Raw genomic sequence first — 24389 nt, 5'->3', positions numbered from 1 at the left:
AAGTGCTAAGAAGAACTCATCCAACAATATTAACACTGGAACACAGATTCAGTCCTGACAAAAACTTTTAGGAAACCATCCAACAAAGATTTTTAATTAAGTGTCTATATGCTCAAAGAGAAAAAGGACTCACATTTATTAAAAATGAAGAGTAAATTATGAAATGGAAAATAAAGTGGATATGAAGAATTAATTAGAAAAGAAAAATTATAGTAGTTGAGGTTTTTTTTTTAAGGTGTAATAAAATTTTAGATTCAAAGTAGCCTGAGCATAAGTAAATTAGAAGATGGAGCTGAGACACTGCACTTAGCATGTAGCACAGAAAAACTTTTTTTAAAGGATATGTTGATCATTGAGTTTCCAACATATATCAAATAGGAAGATATTGTTGAAAAGCACTATTTGAAGAGAATTTGCCAGAATGCAAGAAAGGCATGAGTACTTAGATTATAAATCCATTCTGAATTCCAAGCAGGATAAGTAAATTCTCCTGAATAGATCCCAGTAAAGTGTAGAACATTGTAGAACATTAAGGATAAAGTGAAAAATTTTAAGCCAAACAAAGAAAAAGACATTCCTACACAAGAACAACAGTTAGACTGAAACAGACTTCTCCTGGCAATAATAAATGCCTGGAAGCATCAGGGCGAAAGCTTCAAGATACTGAGGGAAAGTGACTGGCAACTATAACCTCACGATCACCTGAACTTTTATTCAAAAATTAAGTCAAATCGGGACGCCTGGGTGGCTCAGTTGGTTAAGCAGCTGCCTTCAGCTCAGGTCATCATCCCAGAGTCATGGGATCGAGTCCCACATCGGGCTCCTTGCTCCGCAGGGAGCCTGCTTCTCCCTCTGACTCGGCTTGCCACTCTGTCTGCCTGTGCTCGCTCTCGCTCGCTCGCTCTCTGACAAATAAATAAAATCTTTAAAAAAAAAAAAAAGAATTTAAAAAATTAAAAAAAAAAAAGAATCAAGTCAAATTAAGTCATCTGCACATTTACAAAGACTGAAAGAAGCTACTTCTTACATATCCTCACTAAAAGAAGTAGAGAGTGAACTTCAGCCAGAAGAGTGAATCCCGAGGGAAGGCATGGGATTTTTTGAAAAAGAGTGATCTGATTGATAAAATGTTAATAAATTTAGTTGACTTCAAGTTTTAGGGGTTTCGGAGAGGAATTTTTTAAAGGGAAAGCTAAAACTCAGACAGAAATCTTGGAGCCATGTATGGTGGTTAGTGCATTCTGGTCATTGTGTTCAGAATAAAATTCCAGGTAATTTTAGACTTCAAGAAACATTATTAACATGTATATTAAAATTTTTAAATAACTCGGTAAAAAAAAGAAATAAAAAAGATAAACAAAACACAAAATAGATGATAAACAGAAAACACACAAAATAGGTGGAAATCAATCCAAATAGGTTGGAAATCACAGAAAATATAAGTTGATTAAATTCACCTGTGGAGGGACGCCTGGGTGGCTCAGTGGGTTAGAGCCTCTGCCTTCGGCTCAGGTCATGATCCCAAGGTCCTGGGATGGAGCCCTGCATTGGGCTTTCTGCTCAGCAGGGAGTCTGGTTCCCTTCCTCGCTCTCTGCCTGCTTGTGAACTCTGTCAAATAAGTAAAAATCTATTAAAAAAATAAATTCACCTATGGGGAAAAAATCTTCAGAACTGTTTAAATGCAATCTAGTTTCCTGTTTACCAGACATATACCTAAACCAAAGCTATACATAAAGGTTGAAACAGAAAAATATCCCCTCAAAGTTATAACCATAGAAAGATACTACAATAATGTTAATATCATTAATGTCAAATGTTGAGGCAAGAAACATTAATAGGAATAAAGAAGCACACTAATAAAAGAAACAGTCTTCTGGGAAGATAGAGCAGTGATCCATGTACCTAAACATAGTCCCAAAATGTAACCCCAAATTACATGGGATTATAAGAAAAATCGATAAATTCACCATCATGGGGAAAAACTGTTAACAGTACTTTCAGAAACCAATATATCAGATGGCAAAAAATTGGAAAAATACAGACTATTTCCACAACAAAATTAACAAGATTGATCAAATGTATGTATATGAAGAGTAGAATCCTGTCTTCAACTAATGCTTCATACATTCATTTCAGATACACCTGGTGCATTAACCAAAAGAAAGTCTAAATTTTAAAAAATTCTTGCCCCAAAGACCATTTTCTTTTACCACAATGCAAATAAATTAGAAATGAACAAAAAGATTTTCAGATCCCATGTATGGGTATTTAAAATGCATTTCTATATAATTAATAGGTTTAAAAGAGGACATCACAGAAATTATATAATATTTAAACAACAGTGTGAAATACCAATGGGGTCCAGTTGACACATTAATGTAAATTTATAGATTTTTTTTCTTTCTTTTCCTAAAAAAATTATATAGATTTAAATAAATTTGTTAAAAGGTAAGATTAAAAGTGAGTTAAGGATACAAATCAAGAAGGTAAAAAAAAAAAAACCACATATAAAACTTAAAATAGAAGAAATTAAAAAGAAAAACCAGAAGCAGTAAAACAGGAGAACTGGTTCTTTTTTTTCCCCTCCAGATTATTTATTTGAGAGAGAGCAAATGCACACATGCAGGGGGAGGGGCAAAGGGAAAGGGAGAGATAGAACCCTCAAGCAGATTCCCCACTGAACTTGGAGCCAGATGGGGATGTGGGCTCAATGCCAGGGCTCTGAGATCCTGACCTGAGCCGAAATCAAGAGTTGGCTGCTTAACCGACTGAGCTACCCAGGCGCACCAGTTTGAAAAACTAAATATACAAACTTTTACCAATAATGATCTAGGAAAGAAAAACAAAACAAGAAAAAGCACAAATAAACAGCATCAGAAACAAAAAAGGAAACTATGCAGATATAATAGAGATTTTTCAGTCAGGAGCGTGTGTAATGTATAACTTTACGCCAATAAATTGGAAAGCTAAAAAGTTTAAAATAATAACATCTGTGGGTCAGAGATTTCAAAGTGGCTTGCTTAGCTGAGTGGTTCAGGCTCAGTGTATTTCAATCAAGATTTCAGCCAGGACTAGCCATCTGAAGGCTTGGCTGGATCTTTTCCAAGGTGGCTCACTCACAAGTCTATTGGCAAAAAGCTTCAGTTCCGTGCTGTTTACTGGCGGTACTTCATCACAGAAACGTCTATAGTACTGCTTGGATGTCCTTATGGCATGGCAGCTGGCTTGTTTCAGAGTGAGTAATCCGTGACACAGTAAGAGGGAGGCTGCATTGTCTAATTTATGACCTGTCTTACAAGCCACATCTACCATGTCCTGTTTGTTAGTGGTGAATTAGTAAGCCTATACTGGGGGGAGTGGGAGGTGGTGGTGCATAATTTAACTTGACCTCTTGAAGAAAGGTGTAGTGAATTTTCAGGCATGTTTTCAAACCAGCGCCCTGTACTTAATGTAAGTGATATGGCAATACATAGAAAATTCAAGAGAACCTGTAGATGTATTAATAGAATTAGTAAGAACGCAGCAGGGTTGCTGATGTGAGTCAGCACATATGCATCAGTTTCGTTCTTTGTACTGGTAATAACCAAAGTAAAACTGTAGTAAAAAGAGACCTCAATCACAGCACAAAGAACAATGGGTTTTTTAAAAAATAAAATGTATAAAAGATATACAAGACCTTCATGGGGAAGATTATAAAAATGTATTAAAAAGATAGCAAAGAATATCCAGAGAGTTCACGTTCAAGGGTATGACTTTGTGTAGTAAATAAAATTTCCAATAGGCTTTCTGTGGTACATGTCAAAATAATCCTGACCCTCAGATGGGATAGAAGATTGCAAATAATTGTTATAATGATTATGAAGAACAACATTGTGAGACTTGCCATAGAAGATATTAAGAACTAGTGATGATGATGACACTAAAGTTATTAAGACAGTGTGATATTGGCACATATATGTTCCACAGACTGTTAGAACAGAGTAGAGAGCCAGAAACATATATATAGAAGAAATTTGTTGTATATTAGAGCTACATTATCCAGTATTGTGGCTATTTAAATTTTAAATGTAAAGTGCCTAGCATTCACAGCTGCAGTAGTGGTTCTCAGCATTCTGGTGTTCTAGTATTAATGCTGTTTTTCGGTAGTTGGGGTGATATATTGTGGGGTTTAGGGGCATTTTTAAAACTTTTTAAAGTATTTATGTCTTGGAACATACCAAGGGAATTATATGGAGAGCCATGTAACTAAAAACTTGAGATCCTTGGTCACTGATCACTTTTTCTCATATTAGTCACAATGACCTGGTCGGTCTCTGGGCAGTTAAAAATAATTTCTTGGGAAACTGATACAGGGATTTGCCAGCCCTACTCCCATTTCTGAAAAATTTCCTAGAACTCTGAGTACATAGACTTGAACTGAGCCAACTCATAGATCTGCCATTTTAACAGGAGAGGCTTTGTAGGGGCCAGGTCTCAGTCAGAAAGAATGTTGTTATAATTCATTGTCCTTTTCACTCAGAAATACTGTTCTATTGACGAAGCTATCAGGACTGCTGATTCAGCTCTGCCGTAGAATACTGGCATTTCCCACTTTGTGCCCCACATTTTAGGTTCCTAACTGGCAGCTAGAAGAAAGCTCCAGCCAAAAAATACAACTTCTCCCTGTAATTCTTATTTTTATCCTTCTAAAATGGGCCGAAAAATTTAGGGGGGAAAATCCTTATTTTTCTTTTCTTTAACCTATAGTCATTTGTATGTCACCCCTTATTTTCTTTCTCTGGGTATCAGAGGACGCCTCCCCAGAATAGGTTGCCCCGCAGTCTAAAAGGGGGCAGCAGGCAAGGAAACAAAGGCTCTCCTTAAAGTCTCAGACATCTGTTCTTCATCCTTTACTCTCTTTCTACCAAAGGTCTTATCCTTAATTCTTAGGGAATTAAGGAAAAAGAAGAAATGTCTCACACCCCCAATGGTGGTCCTTTTGTCACTGTTCATAACCATGCCATTTTTAGAGGCTGTTTGGCTTAGTTGGTTCCTTAGTCCTCTCTTCAGTCATTTTTTTCATTGTATATCCTTATTTACTAGGATCCCCAGAGGTTCAAATAAGTGAGGTAGGACACGAGTCTAATAATGACATGTCAGGAGTTCTTGAATTTTAAGTGTCTTCATAGGCGACATCACTGTAAGCAGTATGGAGCCCTTGACCACAGTGGTTCATATAGCTTTACATGCAATAAGAGCACACCTCAAAGAAGTCTGCTAGATCATTTGTGGGCTTGTATAGCCTAAGGAGGTCCCTTGTCCACCCTATGTCACTATGTGAAGGATGCCATACATGCTAGCATCCATCTGGTGCACAACTGAAAGCATTAGGCGGGGACAGATTACAATAAAACTGTGACAAACTTATGTTAAAAATGATGTACCTTATATTTCCACCGTGAATCATGAATGGAGCTAGAATCTTGAGGGTAAGGGGTAGTTTGCTTGTCAAGTAGCATGTTAACGGCCTTTCTGATTCTCAGTATCCTTAAATGTAAAATAAGGAGATTGAGTTGAATAATCCTGAATGGACTTCCTGGCTGTAAAAACTTCATAGAAGTATTCAAGGTTCTCCTTAAAACAGAGTCTTGTGCCATCAGATTGCTTGAGGTGTATCTGGTTTACATTTTGTGAACTATTTAGAAAATGAGTAATTTACAAAAGTTGTAGTTCCTGTATTTTTAAATAACACCAAATAAATGAATAAGTCTTTTTTTTAGGGGGGGAAGGGCAGAGGGAGAGAGAATCTCAGTTTCACAACCCTGAAATCATGACCTGCGCAAAAATCAAGAGTTGGACGCTTCACTGAATGAGCCTCCTAGGCACTCCAGGAGTGTCATTTTTTTTAACACTTTAATTTTGTATAAATGAAGTCTGTTAGGGTGGGTTTAATGAGATTTAGATCTCTAAATAGTCCTGGAGTTATATTTATGCTATTAATATGTTAGGTAAACTTTTTTTTTTTTTAAGGAAAATTGAGCTTTATCTCCACTCTGAATTTCACTAATTAAGAATTATAAGAGAATGAGGGCGCCTGGGTGGCTCAGTGGGTTAAGCTTCTGCCTCCGGCTCAGGCCATGACCTCAGGGTCCTGGGATCAAGTCCCGCATCAGGCTCTCTGCTTAGCAGTGATCCTTCTTCCCTCTCTCTCTCTCTTTGCCTGCCTCTATGTCTACTTGTGATCTCTCTCTGTCAAATAAATAAAATCTTTTTTAAAAAAAAGAATTATTGAGAATAATAATAATAGCAAGTAACTGTGAAATAAAACGGGAACGCCTGACTAGTTCATTCAGTAGAGCATTAGTCTCTTGATATCAGGATCGTGAGTTTGAGCCCCACATTGGGTGTAGATATCTAAAACAAGTAAGTAAACTTTAAAAACAAAAACAAAACAAACAAACAAAAAAGAAATGAACAAAAACTTCAAAGTACTTCCTCTTGCTGTATTCTGGTTGTAGATGCTGAAGTTGTACTTGAAGCCCAGGTAGGCCACAAGGTGGCACCATTAGGTCACAGATAAGATGTTGCAAAAAAACAAAAAGAACCCTGATTTTTTAAAAAATCACTTCATTATAAAAATAATTCATATGCATGAAAGATTTCAGATTGACATTCCAGTGCTTATTTAATATCTTTATTATATAATTACAAATTGTAAACTGAAGACTTCTATGGGGGCAAGTCATTTGCTAAGAATATTAAACATTCTGAAATTACACGGTAAAGATTTTGGAAAATACTGAAAGGTATTAGAATAAAATAAAATATCCACGGTACCAGTACTCCATTTGTGAACAATTAATTTTTATTTTAAGCCAATATTTCTCCAAAAGTTGAACTGAACTAAATTTTAATGCAAGAATATAAGTAAAGTAGTACAAACATTGGAGAAAATATATAACAGAAATCCTTGTTTGGTGTTTTTTGATTTTCTGATGGAGAAAGAAAATTTTACACAAGTGTTTTCTCACTATCCCAATGAGTAAGAAATCCATGAGAATAATGACTCCAGGAATTTAGTCACTTCCTATAAAGTAGAAAATATTCCCAAATATTTTGTTGTTATTTTCTCACACTTAGAAAAGATTACTTTGAGAAGATTGCAAAGAGTTAATTCAGAATATATGACTGAATGTTTCCTGTAAACATGGACCGATGTTTCCTGTGAAGTAAGAAACATTTCCAGATATTTATATTGTTTTCCTGCAGTTTGAAAAATTTACTTTGAATGAAATGATTATAGGGAGTTAATTCAGAATATGTGGGCTAGACTAATGTTTCCCTTTACGTAATCTTTGATGAAAAGTTTCCTAAACTAATTCATTATATGAAAAAGAATTTTATGAAAGCAAACTTAGTGCCATTTGTTTTTTGCCCATAAAATGAGGATAATTGATCATACTTACCTTTTATATAAGACTTATCTAAAGGTTAAATCAATCATTCCGGGAAAAACAATAAGTGCCTGGAATATAATAACTTAGTAAATGTTAAATATTATGTATCTCATGTTGCTAAACAGTTGTTGCATAGTAAGAGCAGACATATAAACAAATTCTTGTTTCTTTTTTCATTAAGCTTTCTTTCCTAAGAGTGTTTACTAAGTAGTACCCGATTAGCCTACTTTCAATTATTCTATGAACTTAAACATAATGAACTGGCCTTTAGTAGCATCCTATAATTCACACATTTCAATTAACCTCACCTTTATTGTTTTAATAAAGTTTTAATTAAGCAATTGAAAGCTTGGCATTGAAGAAATCACAACGTTAAGAATTTTAAACAAATCAAGTTAGACTTGGAAATATCACAAAATCAATGTAAAGTAAAAATATATCTGTAGGAGATCCAGATCTATCTAAAAATTATTCTTTTTGAACTTCTGTTAATTATTTTTGAGACTTGAAAGTAAAATTTGGAGGGTTCTATTTATGAACTTCCTCCTTCAGATGGTCTTCATGGTGCTAGAATATCCTGAAAGGATAATATTCTCAATTCTTTTTCAATTTACTTTCATGCTATCAAAAAGGGGCCTACCTTTTTTCTTTTTTAAGAACTCAAAACAAATATTCACATATTTTGCCTTTATTTTGGACAGATAAGTCCAAGGTTAAGAATTGGGATTCTAGCCATACAATCTGTGAGAATTTATTTCCCAGGCCCTTCTAAGACAGTCATCCAAAAATCGATAAATAGGCGTTCTAAAAGGGATTCAGATTAAAGTGAACTATAGTTTAACATGAACCATACACCAGAATCTTTGAAGTTTTTATTGTGAGCAAAGCAAGCATTACATCAGGATTGCTGTCAAAGTAAAACTGTTTGCCATAAAGAAATAAGACCAGGGCCACCCCTGTGACTCAGCTGATTGAACATCCATCCGACTCTTGGTTTCAGCTCAGATCATGATCTCAGGGTTGTGGGATCAAGCTCCAAGTGGGGCTCTGGTCTCAGCAGGGAGTCTGCTTAAGATTTCTTTGACTCCCTCTGTCCTCCCCCTGCCCCCCACCACATTCTCTCTCAAATAAATAAATAAATAAATCTTTAAAAAAGAAAAAGAAACTAATTCCACATTGTAGCTGGATCCATTTGTGTCACATCTGTTAAATGCATTGCCTGGGAATCCATTATGATAGATTCCATTACGAGAATTATGAGAACCTATCATGATAGTACTAAAAATACTATTTAAAGGTCTCTTAGACTATGTTTTGTTTGTTTTTTAAGATTTACTTATTTTAGAGAGAGAGAGTGAGCAGGGGGAGGGGCAGAGAGAGGGGGAGATAAGCAGACTTCCTGCTAAACAGGGAACCCCACACAGGGCTTGATCCCAGAACCCTGAGATCATGACTTGAGCCAAAACCAAGAGCCGGTCACTTAACCAACTGAGCTACCCAGGTGCCCCTCTCAGACTATGTTTTTATGAGCTTAAAATGTCAGTGAATTTAAATTCGGGTAATAGGAAAAATGCTAAGCAATTTTTTTAATGTGCTAAGGAATTTAATAAGGAAATTATGGAAAATTAGTATATTAAAGAATAACATCATTAAAATTATTTTTTGAAAACTGGTAATGTAGAAGGGTGTTCATGATACAGTAAGTTAAAAAGTTCAACATTTGCATTTATAGTATGAATTAAATATATATTCATATAGAGAAAAAAGGCTGGAGGGCCATAGCACCAAAATAGTAATAATAGTTATTTCTAGTTGGTAGGATTATGGGTAACTTTTATTTTCTTCTCTTTGTTCATATTTATTTTCTTAATAAATTCTAGGTTTGGTCATAAAAAATGTTACCTTAAAATCTTCTTAAGATGGGGGTGCCTGGGTGGCTCGGTCAATTAAGCATCTGCCTCCAGCTCAGGTCATGATCCCAGAGTCCCCGGATTGAGCCCCTCATCAGGCTCCTTGCTTAATGCTGAGTCTGCTTCTCCAACTCTGCCTCTCAACCCGCTCGTGCTTTTTTTCTCTCTTTTTCTCAAATAAATAAATATTTTAAAAAATAAAATAAAATCTTTTTAAGATGAACTTAATTGAATGTGTAATCCACAAAGAATTATTGGATTCTCCTATGTCTAGATTTCAGAAAAAATGTGCCAGGCACTATGTAATATGCAAGGATACACAGACATCTCAGACCCATTTCTTGCATTTTAGAGACAAGGTCTGGCAGGAATTTTTGCAAACAGTTGTAAGCAAGCAACCGAGCTTTGTGTGACCCATTTCCTACTGATTATCTTGATAACTGCATAGAGGTGGCATATTAGAAATAGTGTAGACTAAATTTGAAGCCCGCTCTGCCATTTAATAGCAGTGCGGCATTAGACTCATTAACCTCTCTGAGCCTCAGAAATTATTAAGACCACTATGTTAAAGAAATATAGCCATTGAGGAAAAGCAGGCTGAAAAAATATATTATTAACATTTTGAGAAGGAATTGTTAAAATTTTGACTTGTGCAGAGCTAGATTTCTTTTAGATGTGGCTTTTTTCCCTTACTCTAGTACCTGTGGATCTGTACAGCACTTGGATTTTAAGAACAGTAATTCTAAAGTGCTAGCAGTTAAGATTTAATGACTTCATTGGAAGTTCTTATTTTATGGTTCTTTGAGGTTATTTTTGTATTTTGAAACAACTGTATCCTTTTAAAAGTTTAAGAATAACCACATGAAGTATAGAGAATCCAGATTTGGGTTTCCATTTACTGTATATCACTCTCAGTTTTAGTACTTTTCTAGGACATTAGAAAATGTAGGCAGTCCGATCTGATAATGCGTCTCTCCAGGTATGCCATTTTCCCCTTGCATTTTGCTGAAGTGTCTGATGCTTTGATCTCTGATCAAAGTTGCTATGTAGGCATAATGTCAGTCCATGTGAACCAAGAATGTATCACTTAGTCTTGCCTTTCCCAGTGAAAAGCAAAATGAAAAATAAATCAATACATTATGTATGGTTGGTGATACTGGATATAGAAGATGAATTTAAAGTTAGGTTTAATGAATGTATATTAAAATACAACAGGTTTTCTCCATTAGTTCTTACCCACCAAGAATACTATCTTAAGGTTATATAGATATGGCCCAGTATTGACATAAAAATATAAAAGAAAAATAATATTAATTAGAACTATCAAGTCAGTGACTCACATGCTTCCTCTAAAATGCCCTTATTGTTTTGTCATTTGGATTGAGACATGCGCTGTGTAGCATTAAGAGCTCTTGTTACTGACATCTAGGTGACTGCTTCCCTCCAAGACATGATCCCCAGAGTCTGCCTTTTAACAATCCCAGGGAATTGGCCTCTGAACTAGTCACTGTCCTTCATGGACACTGTCCCTTAGGAACCGGGCTGTGGTGAACAAGGAGAGGATTTGGGGGGCTTGACTGTTCCCACAATTGACTGTTCTTGTGGGTTTTCCTCTGCCTCTGTTATCAATTTCCTTTCTTGGAAGTCTTTACTCCCCACTAGAGGTCACCCCATTGCTAGATGATGCTCTGTTACCAGGGGATCAATGCTCAGTGTTCCATGCAGGCTATCTTCAGTACAGCAGAGAAGTAGTTCCCCAGAACTATGCCCATCCTCAGGAAGTTAATAACTATTATTTTTTGAGTACTTAAGTCACACAATTAGTAAGTAGCTAAACCGGGGATCAAACCCCAGCTCCAGATACATTCCGGGTGAGGGAGCCAAGCTCTTTTAACATCTTCTGACACTAGAAAAAGTGCCTGTTTAGATTATTATACACTCCTGGAAGTAGTCCCTCAGGAAAGTCAGACAGTATCTTAGCTCTCTCCCTCCTCCTCTTCTACCTTGAAAAGCAGTCTTCACTATGCTTAGATTTTATGTTCATTTACAGGGGAACAGACTCATCCGTCTGTGAATCTGGAAAGATAGTAGTTCAGTTTTCATACTCACACATTAATGTTTCTAACTCTACTTGTGGAATGGTTCTTACTGCACACTACCTTTGGTAAATACTAGGATCTTTATTAACGCTTAATCCAACAAACTCTTCTGTAAATTACCTCTCGCTGTCCTGGTTGTGTGAGCCATCCAGGCAGATGATTCCCAAAGAACACCTTACTTTCTCTTTTCTTTTCTTTCTTTCTTTCTTTTTTTTTTTTTTTTTTTTGCATAGGGACAGTAGGCACCTTCAGATTTGACTGTCTTTTTTTTTTTTTTTTTAAGATTTTGTTTGTTTATTTGAGAGAGAGAGAACACAAGTAGGGGAAGCAGACTCAGCAGCAGGGCCTGATCCCAAGACCCTGGGGCCAGGACCACAGCTGAAGGCAGACACTTAACTGACTAAGCCACTCAGGCACCCCATAAATTTTCATTTAGTCCAAATCTTTAAACCTCCATACCAGCAATTAAACTCCTGGCCATTTGTTTTAGAGAAATGAAGACGTCCGTTCACATAAAAACATATACCTGAATGTTTTAGAAGCTTAACACCTCCAAACTGGAGACAACCAGATGTCCTTCAAAGGGTGAATGGCTAAACAAGCTCTGGTGCATCCATACCATGGAATACTACTCCATAAGAAAAAAGAATCACCCTATTGATACACACTACAACCTGAATGAATCTTCAGAGAATTATGTTGAGTGAGAAAAAAAAAGCCAACCCCAAAAGGTTACATACTGTATGGTTCCATTTATATAACATTCTTGAAATGACAGAATTCTAGAAATGGAAGACAGGATAGTGGTTTCCAGGGGATAAGGTGGGGTGAGGGTGGAAGGGAAGTAGGTGTGGCTGTAAAAGGGCAATATGAGAGAGCTCTGTGGTGATGGAAATGTTCTAGATCTTGATTATCAATGTCAGTATCCTAGTTGTGATATTAGAGTTTTGTGAGATATTAACATCGGGGGAAACTGGGTGAGAGTACACAGGATCTCTTTGTACTATTTCTTTGAACTTCGTGTGAATCTACAATTATTTCAAAAAGTTTAATTAAAAAATCTTTAGTCCTCTTCATTCCTTGAACCATAGTTAATATGTGTTCTGAGTTTTACTTTCATAACTTCTTGAGAAGCTATTAATAGATTTCGAGTGATTAGGTTCTAAATGGGGTGTTAGACATTTTCTTGGCAGGTTTCAAGTATAATTAGGTCTAATGCATTTGTGTAATATTAAATTTGAAATCACATAAATCTGTAATTTGATCAAATGTATTTTCTTATGGGACTTGCCATCAAAAGAAAGTGGCAGAAGTATTGTCTTGTGAATTTAAAGAAACTTTCTTATGGCTTTTTAAAAAGTTTTTATTTAAATCCCAGTTAACTAACATAGTGTAATATTAATTTCAGGTATATAATATAGCAATTCAACACTTCAACACCCAGTGCTCATCACAACAAGTACACTCCTTAATCCCCATCACCTATTTAGTCCATCCCCCCACCTACTCCCCTTATAGTCACCATCAGTTTAGGAACTTTCTTATGAATTTAACAGGTCATTTAAAGGGGTAACTATTTAATCTATAATTCTGTCTCCAAATGAGAAGCAAAGTTTGTTCTTTTCATAATGTGAACCCCACTATCTTCAGAATAACATCCACAGCATTTTAACATTGAAAATCATGTATTAGAGGTAGGCTTTAGTCATGAAGATTCAGCCTCCAGTGGTCAGGATAAGAAAGTAAAGGTATTGTACTTTGGATGAACTCAGAATATTTGTGATTAGAAATTGATTAGAAAGTGATTAAGTGGCTGTAATTTGAAGTTTGTTTAAATTGGTACATATAATTTGTCAGCCCTCATCTTCTAGTCTTGCAGCGACAACCCTTTTGATACAACCTGATTTATGTATTTAAATGGAGCCTCATAAGATACCATTAATTATTTCTTGTACAAGTTTATTTAAAGGAATTTGATAATATTGAGCATGAATAACCAGTAAAAACTTAATCTGAATCTCAGCCTGAGCCACAAATTCGAGATTTAGTCTTTATACCCTACCACTTAGCATAGTATCTGCCATATTTTGAGCACATAGTAAATGTTAGTTTCATGAATTTACACTGATGTTTTGTGTTCCCTGCTGTCTGTGCATGACCCTACTTCCACAATCCCTTTAAGGGGCAGACAGGGTACTTGAGATGTCTCTTAGTGCAGAGGGGAAACGTGAGGGGGTCCCAGCAAGAGCATGAAGGTGGGACAGCAGCATGTTTCAGGAGGAGCATGGTCTGGCATGTGGAAAAGTCTGCAGATAGATTTGGGCCAATTTTTCTTTCACACTGAAGAGCAAAAGGGACAGAGGATCCATCTCATAGGGAGATTTAAGTATCAGCATTGAGGATGGATTAGAAATATTTCTCCTTAAATGTATCCTATTTGGTTTAAATATAAATATTGACTGTTTTTACTTACCCTCCATAGCATTTTATTTCTAGAAATGCTTTTGTGGACTACTGTGAGATCTAGCCACTATTTATAATATGAAAAATAGGTATCCTGAATTCCAGTGACTTAGAATGAATTTTCAGAGTCCAGTTTGTCCTCTACTAGTGGCACATAATTTGATTCTTTTTCTTTTATCTTGTTGGCCATGCTTTCTAGTTTGGGGCAACAGAGCCACTCCCTAGGAGGCCTTCTGTTCTCCTTTTTCACTACTTTATTACTTGTCAGTTACTACTAGCCTCACAAATTGATGTTTTACCAATAGATTTTCTGGAGAATATCCACAGAGCCCACCAGCTTTTCTGTGTTTAATAGAACAGCTAGACTTATGTCACACCCTTATTATAACTGAAGTTTTTGTTTACTGTAGGTCCTTGTTGTCACATTTCTTGATACTCTGTTGAACCTTCTTAAGAATTCAGAGAAACTGCTGGGTGACCACTGAAAGAAAGATCTAATCTCCAGGCTTACGTGAGTATTTTTCTGCTGTCAACTTCCTCACAATATGTGAAAGCTACGATACCTTGTTTTATGGCTTATTCAGTTCTGTGATCAAGATGAAATATGTTATCTATCATTGGCCTTATTTAATTTGGGGGTAAAGTTAGTTTCTCAAGGACACAAAGAAAATCACAAAATACACCACTCTTATTCTCACTTAAAAAATAAACAAACAAGGAAGACTTTTTAATCCCCCACCACTGAGCCAACATTCAAAAGAATCCCAAGTCTTCAAACCACAAGAATTCTTACTGTGTTAGAACCAAAAATATCAAGTTTGTTTTTCATTATCTGTTTTTATAGAATTGAACCAAAAGACGGTATCTCTTGAAAAGCACTTGATATGTGGTATATTATTTTTTTTAAATGCCTCTGATAACTTTGTCCTTTTTAATTATCTAATCCAATGAATATGGAAGGGGAAAATAGGTTACCCTCAAAAGAGAATTCTTGATTATTCTATTTTATTAATTTTTTTTTTTTTAAGATTCTATTTATTTACTTGCCAGAGATCACAAGTAGGCAGAGAGGCAGGCAGAGAGAGAGGGGGAAGCAGACTCCCCGGTGAGCAGAGAGCCCGAGGCAGGGCTCAATCCCAGAACATGAGCCAAAGGCAGAGGCCTAACCCACTGAGCCACCCAGGTGCCCCAATTCTTGACTATTTTAAAGAGTAATTTCTTCTTCTTCTTCTTTTTTTTTTTTTTAAAGATTTTATTTATTTATTTGACAGAGAGAGATCACAGTAGGCAGAGAGGCAGGCAGAGAGAGGGGAAGGGAAGGAAGCAGGCCCCTGCCGTGCAGAGAGCCCGATGCGGGACTCAATCCCAGGACCCCGAGATCATGACCTGAGCCGAAGGCAGCGTCTTAACCCACTGAGCCACCCAAGAGTAATTTCTTCTTAATGGGTTGATTTCTTTAAAAAGCATTATATAGTGTCATAATCTGAAATCTGTTTTATCTCGATCTCTGTATTTCTTAATCCTTAGCAGGTTTTTCCCATATTTAGAATTATCCTTAAGAATAACTTCTCACCTATTATATGCAGCATGTCATTAAGTTGTGCTAATTCTATCTTCTCTATCCTTCTCCATTGTGATCCCATCTATCTGCCACTGCCTTAGATCTGGCTGTCATCATTTCTTAGTGACCTGCTGATCTTCCAGTCTCCAGCCTCAACCCCCTCTAAACTAACCTTTCCTTCTGACAGAGTAATCTTTCTGAAAGACTAATATAATAAGACCATGCCATTTCCATGACTTGAAATCTTTCAGTGACTAAAATTCTAAAATTCAGTATAATAACCCTTACATAGAGTTGTTAGGAAGATTAAATAAAATTCATTAGATACCCTTGGTGCGATGCCTGCCTTGGAACAGGCCTTCAGTGTGTGTTAATATTATCCCTTTGCACAGAGAACCCATGAAACCGGCAGAGCTCTGGTGGAAGGTAGCCCACATCTAGAAGGACCGTGGCTCTGTTGGGAAACCAGGCTAAAAGGAGTGGTGGCCAAGAATCTCAACATACTCGATAGCCATGCTTTCCTGAATCCCCTTGAGGTTAAACACAAGAATAGATTGGTCTAATATCCAGCTCTATCAGTGTTTCAGAAAGAAAGCCTTTATCTGACAAATTACAAGCCAACCCTGTCTGTGACTCAGTTTTTGTAACTATGAAGTGAGGGAGTCATCTCTATAAACATATTGGTCTTTGCCTTTGTGTTTTCTTCTTTTGGTTTGCTTTCTCTTGGGTTTCTTAGCAAGGTTTCTTTTGTCAGACTTTAACTTTTCTTAAATGAACCAAGAGGAGGTCAGGGAGATACACACACACAAACACACACACACACACACACAGACCAAGAGACTGCTGGGGTAGTGAAGTATCAGTGAAAGAGGTGTGGACACACTGGAGAGGCTAGGTTGTTCAGTTGGATTAAATTTGCAGAGTGGAAACAGTTGGGATTGTTGCCTTTGTTCAGCCTCTATTCCCAAACAGACCTATTTTTCTTCGTCTCCGTCTTCAGACAGTGGTAGTTTGGCAAAATCCGATTATTTAGATAACCACAGAATAGCAAAATAGAATCAATACTATAAAAAAGTCTCAATTGATTTCATGGTATTTCCAATTTTTCAGTTTAGTTTGTTGCTTTTCTTAGCTTTTCTCCTTCTATGAAAATTGAAGTTTCTGCTATAGACAAAACATTCAGCAGTCTTTATTAAAAACGAATAAGCTATTTCATTGTTTTTTCTTACTGATTTAATTAACTTTTGAGTAGGTAGTTCTGTTTACCATGTAGAATATCTCAAATATGATAAAAAAGCACATATGGGAAAGAGAGTTACTTTGTTTTAAATAAGAATCTCTACCAGCAGTAGCATGTGTTTGAAGTTTAAGGGTAACGTTATGTATGTCTTCTGACAATGCAATAAACTAAACTCTAAGCAATCATATCTTCCTTAGTTTTTAAAAGTTCTTAATCTTTTGCCTAATAAAAAACAAAATAGAGCTTTATAGTAATTTATTTGCAGTTTTGATCAAGTGGATATGAAGAAAATAAGACATTTTAATGAGAAATAAAATCTAATTGATAACTTTGTTGTTGTTTCTGTTTGCTGAGGTAATTTATTAGAGGCAGGAGGCCAAGAAGGATAAGAAATAGTGCTTCTCTAAATGACTTCATTGTCTTGATTTAGTTTGGCTTCTCCAGATCTCACCTCATATTTCATTACAGGCATAGTCCATCCACTCCATCAGAATAATGTCCTACGTTTTCGTAAATGATTCGTCTCAGACTAATGTGCCCTTGCTACAAGCCTGTATTGATGGAGACTTTAACTATTCCAAGCGGCTTTTGGAAAGTGGCTTTGACCCAAATATTCGTGACAGCAGGGGCAGAACCGGCCTTCACCTCGCAGCAGCCAGAGGGAATGTAGACATCTGCCAGCTGTTGCATAAATTTGGTGCTGATCTTCTGGCCACAGATTATCAAGGAAACACAGCTCTTCATCTCTGTGGCCATGTGGATACTATTCAATTCTTAGTTTCCAATGGACTCAAAATTGATATTTGGTAAGTGCTCTGTGGTTTTTGAAGTCGAGTCATTTCTTCCCATTAGTTTGTCAACCAGTGGTCCAATCTCAGAGTCTATTGATTCTGCATTCTCATTGATCAGCTGCAGTGACAAGGTCAACAAGGCATGGAGGACAAGGTAATCTTGTTAGGGGAGTGAGAAAACGAGAGGCCAACTTCTAGATTTATGCTGAAGCAGTACAAGTTTTCTGTGAAAACAGTGGTGAGGTTCTGCTACCAGTTATTGCATATTGACGGATAAGAGAAAAACAAAAAGGAAAAAACTAACATTTGTTGAAAACGTGTTATGGACCAGGTGCTGTGTTTACTTACATTAGCTCATTTAATCCTTAGAATGAATAGCTCTTAAGGTTGTTGTTATCTTCATTTTGCAAATGCAGCATTTGATACAAGAAGGGTTTAAAACAAAGACAGAGGTCACACAGCTGGAATTTGAACTTAGTTCTGCCGGATTCCAAATTGTTCTGTCTTCTATCGTATAATATTCCATGCTGGCTTCATAATCTCTCTGGGACTCAGAGTCCTTTTTATACTGAACAGTTTGAAGAAATAGTGTTTGTTTTAATGATACCTTGTCTCAGAGTGGAAAAGGTGTGAGACCATCTTTAAAACTGAGCTTGACCTTTAAACTACACTTATATGTTGCATTGATTTATTGGTGCTCTGCTGTCCCTAAATCTGAAAAAGACAGCAAATGTGATGGACAAATGTGGTGCGAATTGGCTTTGGGATTCACTATTACTTGGCTCTTTTCTCTTACTAGGGTTCAGTAGCTAGGTGAGCCAGAGTAGCTTGTTTGGTTGCTTTGGGCTTTTATTTGCTTTTAATTCTTAAACTTAAAAAAAATATATGCTCTATTGCCATAAAATATAAATGTCAGGTAGGAATGAATTTAGAATCTAGAATTTGCAGTTAGTTTCTAAGAAAATGCCCTATGTTTCTTTGATTTATTCTCATTTATTTACACTTTTGCCTATATATTCTTCTTCCTTTTTCCCTATAAGGAAAAAAAATAGCTTAACTCAAAATTAAAATTCCAGTTCAGTCATTGGTTCTGCTCTGGTCTTTGAGTTAATTTGGCCCACTCCTTTGTCACTGAGAGCTAAACAAGAGGGTACTAATGATATAATCCAACTATAATGATGACGTCTTTATATTTATGAACTTTTTTTTTTTAGTAATCATCAAGGTGCTACACCCTTGGTTCTGGCAAAGCGCAGAGGAGTGAATAAAGATGTCATTCGATTGCTGGAATCTTTGGAAGAACAAGAGGTAAAAGGATTTAACAGAGGAACTCACTCAAAACTGGAGACCATGCAGACAGCTGAGAGTGAAAGGTACTTAACAATGTAATTTTTTAAGAGACAAGTCACTTTAAGTCTTTGGATCTTTTATAATAACTTTGTGAGCTTTCTATTTATTTGCTTTCAAGTACAGAGGTTTGATACTTTCTTTGAACTTTATATAAGTCCGTATGGCTCCAGATTACAATTGAGAAGCTATTAAGAGAAAGTACTACGTGCCCACATGCACGTAATGTTCTGTTAGTCCCTGTGCAAGGAAGCCTTGCAGTATTGTCAGCACAAGGGTGAAGAGGTGGTTAAGAGCTGAATTTGAGGGAAAGAAACAGGAGTTTGAGAACTTTAAGTGCAGGTCACAAACAGAATGGAATTGCTTAAAGCGGGAGAAGGATAAGTAAGACTAGAAACTTGGACAACATTAGAAAAGACTGGAAAGGCCATTTCAAAGGTAAAGTGGAGCACTGAGGAAAAGTAAAACAGGAGGAGAGAAATGAAAATTTAACACCCAGTTCAGGAATGTGAAAGTGAAAGTAACTTTCCCATGATTTGGAACAAATGAAATTTGGTCTCCTGTAAGTAACTGAAGCTAAGATGTAGTGACTGACAGGCCTTCAGTATCTCATCATTTCTCATCTAGAAGCAGTTTACAAGACGGTTCAGGGAGCTCTGAAAAGGTGACAAATCATCTTTTCTCCTGGCCCCACTAGCTCAACAGGTAAAGTCCATAGTTCAGACCGAGTTGTACTAGCATGGAGTCTGGTTGATTGCCACGAAGTTTCAGGCTTCCAGGTAATTGCAAGGTAGGACAGGTGATGAACCTGCTATTGTCTCCTCCCAAAATTTTCCGTGGAATATATTTCAAGGGTTCTCATGAGCTGTTGACCCAGTAGTTTGACTGATCAGGACTTGGAAATAGGATCATATGCTCCAGTTAGACTGTTGGGATCATTGTTTCTGTGAGTTCTAATTGAAATTGTCTATTTTTCTTTATAGTTGACCCTTAATTTGATTCCTTTGCACCAGTGATTGCTTTCCTTTCCTTCATGTGCTGGCTGGTATACTCCTTAGGAACCATGAATTCTACTCTCAATCTTAAGACTATTTGTTTAGATACTTCCAAGAACTTATTACTGTCCAAAGAAATTAAGAGTTTTACTTCTAGAACAATGCATGCTGCTCATGAGTTATCACTGAAAACTGACATGTAGATAAAATAAGAAGTCCAAGATATATTGCAAGCTCTTTTGCTCCCACCTGTGTACTCTGAATTGGCAGAATGTCATAATCAATATGACAACATTGAGTTTTCTATTATTTGTTGAAGACTGTGTTATTCCAAAATATCTTGAAATTTATTTTCATGAATACTTTAAGTTTCTTTACCATGAAAAAAGTCCAAGAATGTGTTTTTGCTTGGTATGTTCTGGGGACCTTGCTTGCTACATTTTGTTAATAGCCAGTTTCTTGGCATCTCCTTATCAGAAATATATGTCTAACTTTATTTTGCCTAGGTAGTGATTACTTACTAAGTAGTAGAAATAATTAGTCGTTTGAGCTGCTCCACGTGAAATATTTACTCCTGCTTCTCTCACATACCTGTCATTTCCTTGCATAAGGATTTGTATTATTTATAGCATTGTGTAAAGCCAGTTCTTAAAAACCCAATTACTAATACTTGTACTGTGTGGTTGCACTACCTTACTCCTGCCCTTCAGTATCATGGCAGACATGTGGTAGTTGAAGTTTAAATTAAAAAACTCAAGGACAACATCATTGGTCATTAGGGAAATGCATATCAAGGCCGTAGTGGGTTACTACTTCATACCAGTAGGATGGCTACAGTCAAAAAGATGGAACAACAAGTATTGGTAAGGATGTTGAGAAACTGGAACCCTTGTACATTGCTGGTGGGAATGTAGAGTAGCAAAGCTGCTTTGGACAACAGCCTGGCAGTTGTCAAAAAGCTATACAGAATTACCATATGACCCAACAGTTCCACTTTAGGTATATACCCAAGAAAATTGAAAACCTGGTTTCGTACAAGAACTTGTGCACAAATGTTTATAGCAGTATTATTTATAATAGCCCAAAGGTGGAAACCACCCAAAAGTCCATCAACTGATAAATGGATAAACAAAATGTCATCTGTGCATCTAGTGGAATATTACACCATAAAAAGGAATGAACTACTGATATGTGCTACAATGTCAGTGAGCTTTAAAAGCATCCTCCATAAAAGAAGCTGGTCAAAATGCCATATATTATATAATTCTGTTTATGTGAAATGTTTGGAATTGGCAAAAAGAAAGTAGGTTAGTGGTTGCCAGGAGCTGATGGAAGTGGCAATGGGAAGTGACTGCTAAAGGGTACGGAGTTGATTATAGAGGTGATTAAAATGTTCTGACATCAGTGGAGGTGGTTGTATAACTTTGTCAATATACTAAAAAAAATACGCCTTATTGTACAAGATGAATTTTATATATGAACTATACCAATAGAAAAAGTTATGGAATAAAGCTTAATGGGATTGGCTAGCACGTGGCATTGTGGCAAAGCTGTGTGATGATTAGCAGAACATAAAGCAAGTTTTGAATGTACTCAGTATTTTCCATCACTCTTAGGATTCTCTGAGACATAGCATAACTTAAGGGTCTATAAATCAAGATGATGAAAAATATTTTCCCACTCCCCCATATATCCTAAATTTAATAGTTATTTTAAATTTGTGGGTATAGGATGACAAAGACACTGTAGATGACACACGTACAAAAAAACTTCTGAGCATTCAGTAGAAAACATTTCACTGGATAAGGTCACTATGGAAAATTCTGATTGGCAGAGCTTCTTAAGCTCCTAGAGATTGCTCAGCGGAATTCTCATTTTATATCTAATATCTTTGAACATGAGATCACATCAGCTTGGACATTCACTATATTTCATACAAGTCCGAATTAACCTCTCCTGAACTTCTTTATCTAATCATGGTATCATGTGTTTAAACCTTCTCAAAGTTCCAATCTTATTTTTGAACTTGCTTCAGTTTTCTTAAATTTTTGTATTCATATAGACTCCCACTGAAAATGTCTTTTCTTATTTAGAGAATAAACATCTTTTAATATAGAAGAAAGAAAAGCTTGGATATCAAGCAGAGTGGCCAATTAGGAAGTCAGCTTCCTATGATTAGAGAAGACCTCTAATACTAGTAAATGCTGAAGAATGTCTGGTTAAGTGTCAAGAAGTAAAGTAAAATTATAGGTTAAATAAAAATGCCAGTTTGTAAGACACTGTTTTATTTTGTTTCCATTGTTCTGAGCCCATACGGTTGGAAGAATATGAAGAGAAAGGTTTTAGGAAGGGTGGTAAATGATCTTTTATAAGCAACAGATAGTTGATACATAGGATTATGGTGATTGTGGCTTTAATCTAAATGATACCCTGTTATTGGACCTGCATTTTGTGACATAATTGCAGGTGCTAATTGCTCTGAGCTTTAAATTCTTCACAGTGTGGCCATCCACATATCAAAGTCAGATACCCTGTTTTCTACTTTCAGGGGTCATATTTCTCATTGATAGAGTTCTGAAAACCAGAATTATTCTTATGGCTTTTGTGCTACCTTATTACCTATTGTGCTACCTAGATTCAACCTTTATGCAGAAACAAAATAAACTTATTTTGTATTATTGTACAAGAGAGAACTACAACCAGTGGGTGGAAGCTATTAAGAAGAATTCCTAATGACTAGGCTTGTTCAGATGTTCAACAGACTGAGCTAAGTGTCCATTTTTAGAGGATTACAGTTAAAAGAAGTAATTCCTTCATTGTTCAGATAATTTAAAAGTTAATGAAAATCCCCTTTTGACTTTAAGATTCACACACTGTGTAAAAGTGAATCTAAAATCATTTTTAGATTTACCCATCTTTGCTTATTTTCATTAATATGAATTCTTAAAATATGAATCTTTGTTTTGAATTCTTCTAAATTTAAAGTAACTTAGATACTAAGAGTTTAAAACAACTCATTTGACCTACAGTCAAGACTTCTGCTTGGGACCTTTTCATTAGAAAAGGATTTTTGACTCTAATTCTGCTGGATACCAAACCAAGAAACATAATCATTGCGGCTTAATTGGCAATTGAATGTAGATTGTCCTGATACATGCAGATACATACATCAGTACATGAATGTATGAGAGCACGTATATGTCAGTTTTCTTCTTGCAAGTGTTGTCTTGGCTTTTCTAAGTAACATGGTTGCTGTTGTATCTTTCTGAAATGGGTGGAATGTGTTGTTCATGCCCCTTTCCTTTGTCTTTGCTCCTTTTCACAGTGCCATGGAAAGCCATTCTCTCCTCAATCCCAACCTGCAGCAAGGGGAAGGAGTCCTGTCCAGCTTCCGAACCACATGGCAGGAATTTGTCGAGGACCTGGGCTTCTGGAGGGTGTTGCTCTTAATCTTTGTCATTGCTTTGCTATCTCTTGGCATTGCATACTATGTGAGCGGGGTGCTCCCCTTTGTGGAGAACCAGCCGGAACTGGTGCATTAAAGGAGCCCATGGGGGTGGGGCCTATGTCTCTGGCTTCCACTGTTGTCCTGAGTTTCTCAAACGTTTTCTCTTAGTGCAAGGCAGTGAGGGCTGTACATTTTTTCTTTGTGCATTTTTATGTATTGTAATCCTTTTCGAACAACGTGGTCGTTTGAACTAACCACATACCGTAGTCAAGTATACTTCATCCTAAAGCTACCTCTGACTCAGCCCAACTTGTTAGAATGCCTTCACATAGCCTTGTTTCATAAAAACGTGGAGGTGACTGAAGAATGAAAGATAAAGGAAGAGACGAGGGAGTCCTTGCTATAGAAACCTTACCCTGATATGGACCAACTAAAGTGAAGTGTTCAATAGGAGAAAGATTTTCTTATGTGATTACTTTTTTGTTAGTTGGTTGATTTTGGTTTTGTTTATTTTTGCAGGAGCCCCTTTTCTTCTTTTTCTTCTTCTTTCCTGGGAATAGGGGAAAGAATGAAACATTAAGCTTAAAACTTGAAGTGCTTTTTTTCACATCCTGTATAGCAAATCAGTATTGTGGGAAGCTGTTTGGTTTATTTTAATATTTTTAAAGTCTAGTTACAAACCGAACAGAACTCTAGAAAATTAGCTGTGTTTTCTTCAAAAATGATTGATTTGATCTTCTATTTATTTGTTTATAGGATAATTTTGATTCTCTTTTTTGTAAACTGCTTTGCTTGTTGTTAATATCTGTGAAAAAACTTAAGTTCATTTAGTTCACTTTCATGTTTCCCCTAGTGTTTTTATCAAAGATCTCCTGTTCATCAAATATTTAGTCAGGAAACACTTTTTCTACTCAGTAGTTAGCAGGGAAAGATAATTTGAACATCTGTCACTGTAATTCTGTAGTGTAATTATTGTGGAAAATTCAGCTTTACAGGCTAGCTGTGCTGTCACAACTGTACATGCAGTCCTGTTTAGAGGCCCTGTTAGAATTGTCTTAACAGTTTCATCTGTGTCAGTAATTCTCTGATGCAAGAACG

General features: G+C 36.3%; 1 protein-coding gene across 1 annotated transcript in view; it reads left to right on the top strand.

Moving 5' to 3' along the window:
• Positions 1-23409, top strand: part of ANKRD46 (ankyrin repeat domain 46) — a 31987-nt gene extending 8578 nt beyond the window's left edge. Inside the window, exons 2-5 of the mRNA XM_004768893.3 lie at positions 14320-14420; positions 17179-17516; positions 18716-18874; positions 23169-23409. Coding sequence (XP_004768950.1) covers positions 17206-17516; positions 18716-18874; positions 23169-23385 — 687 coding nt within the window. The 5' untranslated portion in view covers positions 14320-14420; positions 17179-17205 and the 3' untranslated portion in view covers positions 23386-23409. The remainder of the gene's footprint in view (positions 1-14319; positions 14421-17178; positions 17517-18715; positions 18875-23168) is intronic.
• The last annotated feature ends 980 nt before the right edge of the window (positions 23410-24389 follow it).

This window comes from Mustela putorius, unplaced genomic scaffold, assembly GCF_011764305.1.
Source record: "Mustela putorius furo isolate JIRA1106 unplaced genomic scaffold, ASM1176430v1.1 tig00000228_pilon_pilon_pilon, whole genome shotgun sequence".
NCBI lineage: Eukaryota > Metazoa > Chordata > Mammalia > Carnivora > Mustelidae > Mustela > Mustela putorius.
The sequence above is the reverse complement of the archived record's forward strand: the minus strand, read 5'-3'. Positions and strand labels throughout refer to the sequence as shown.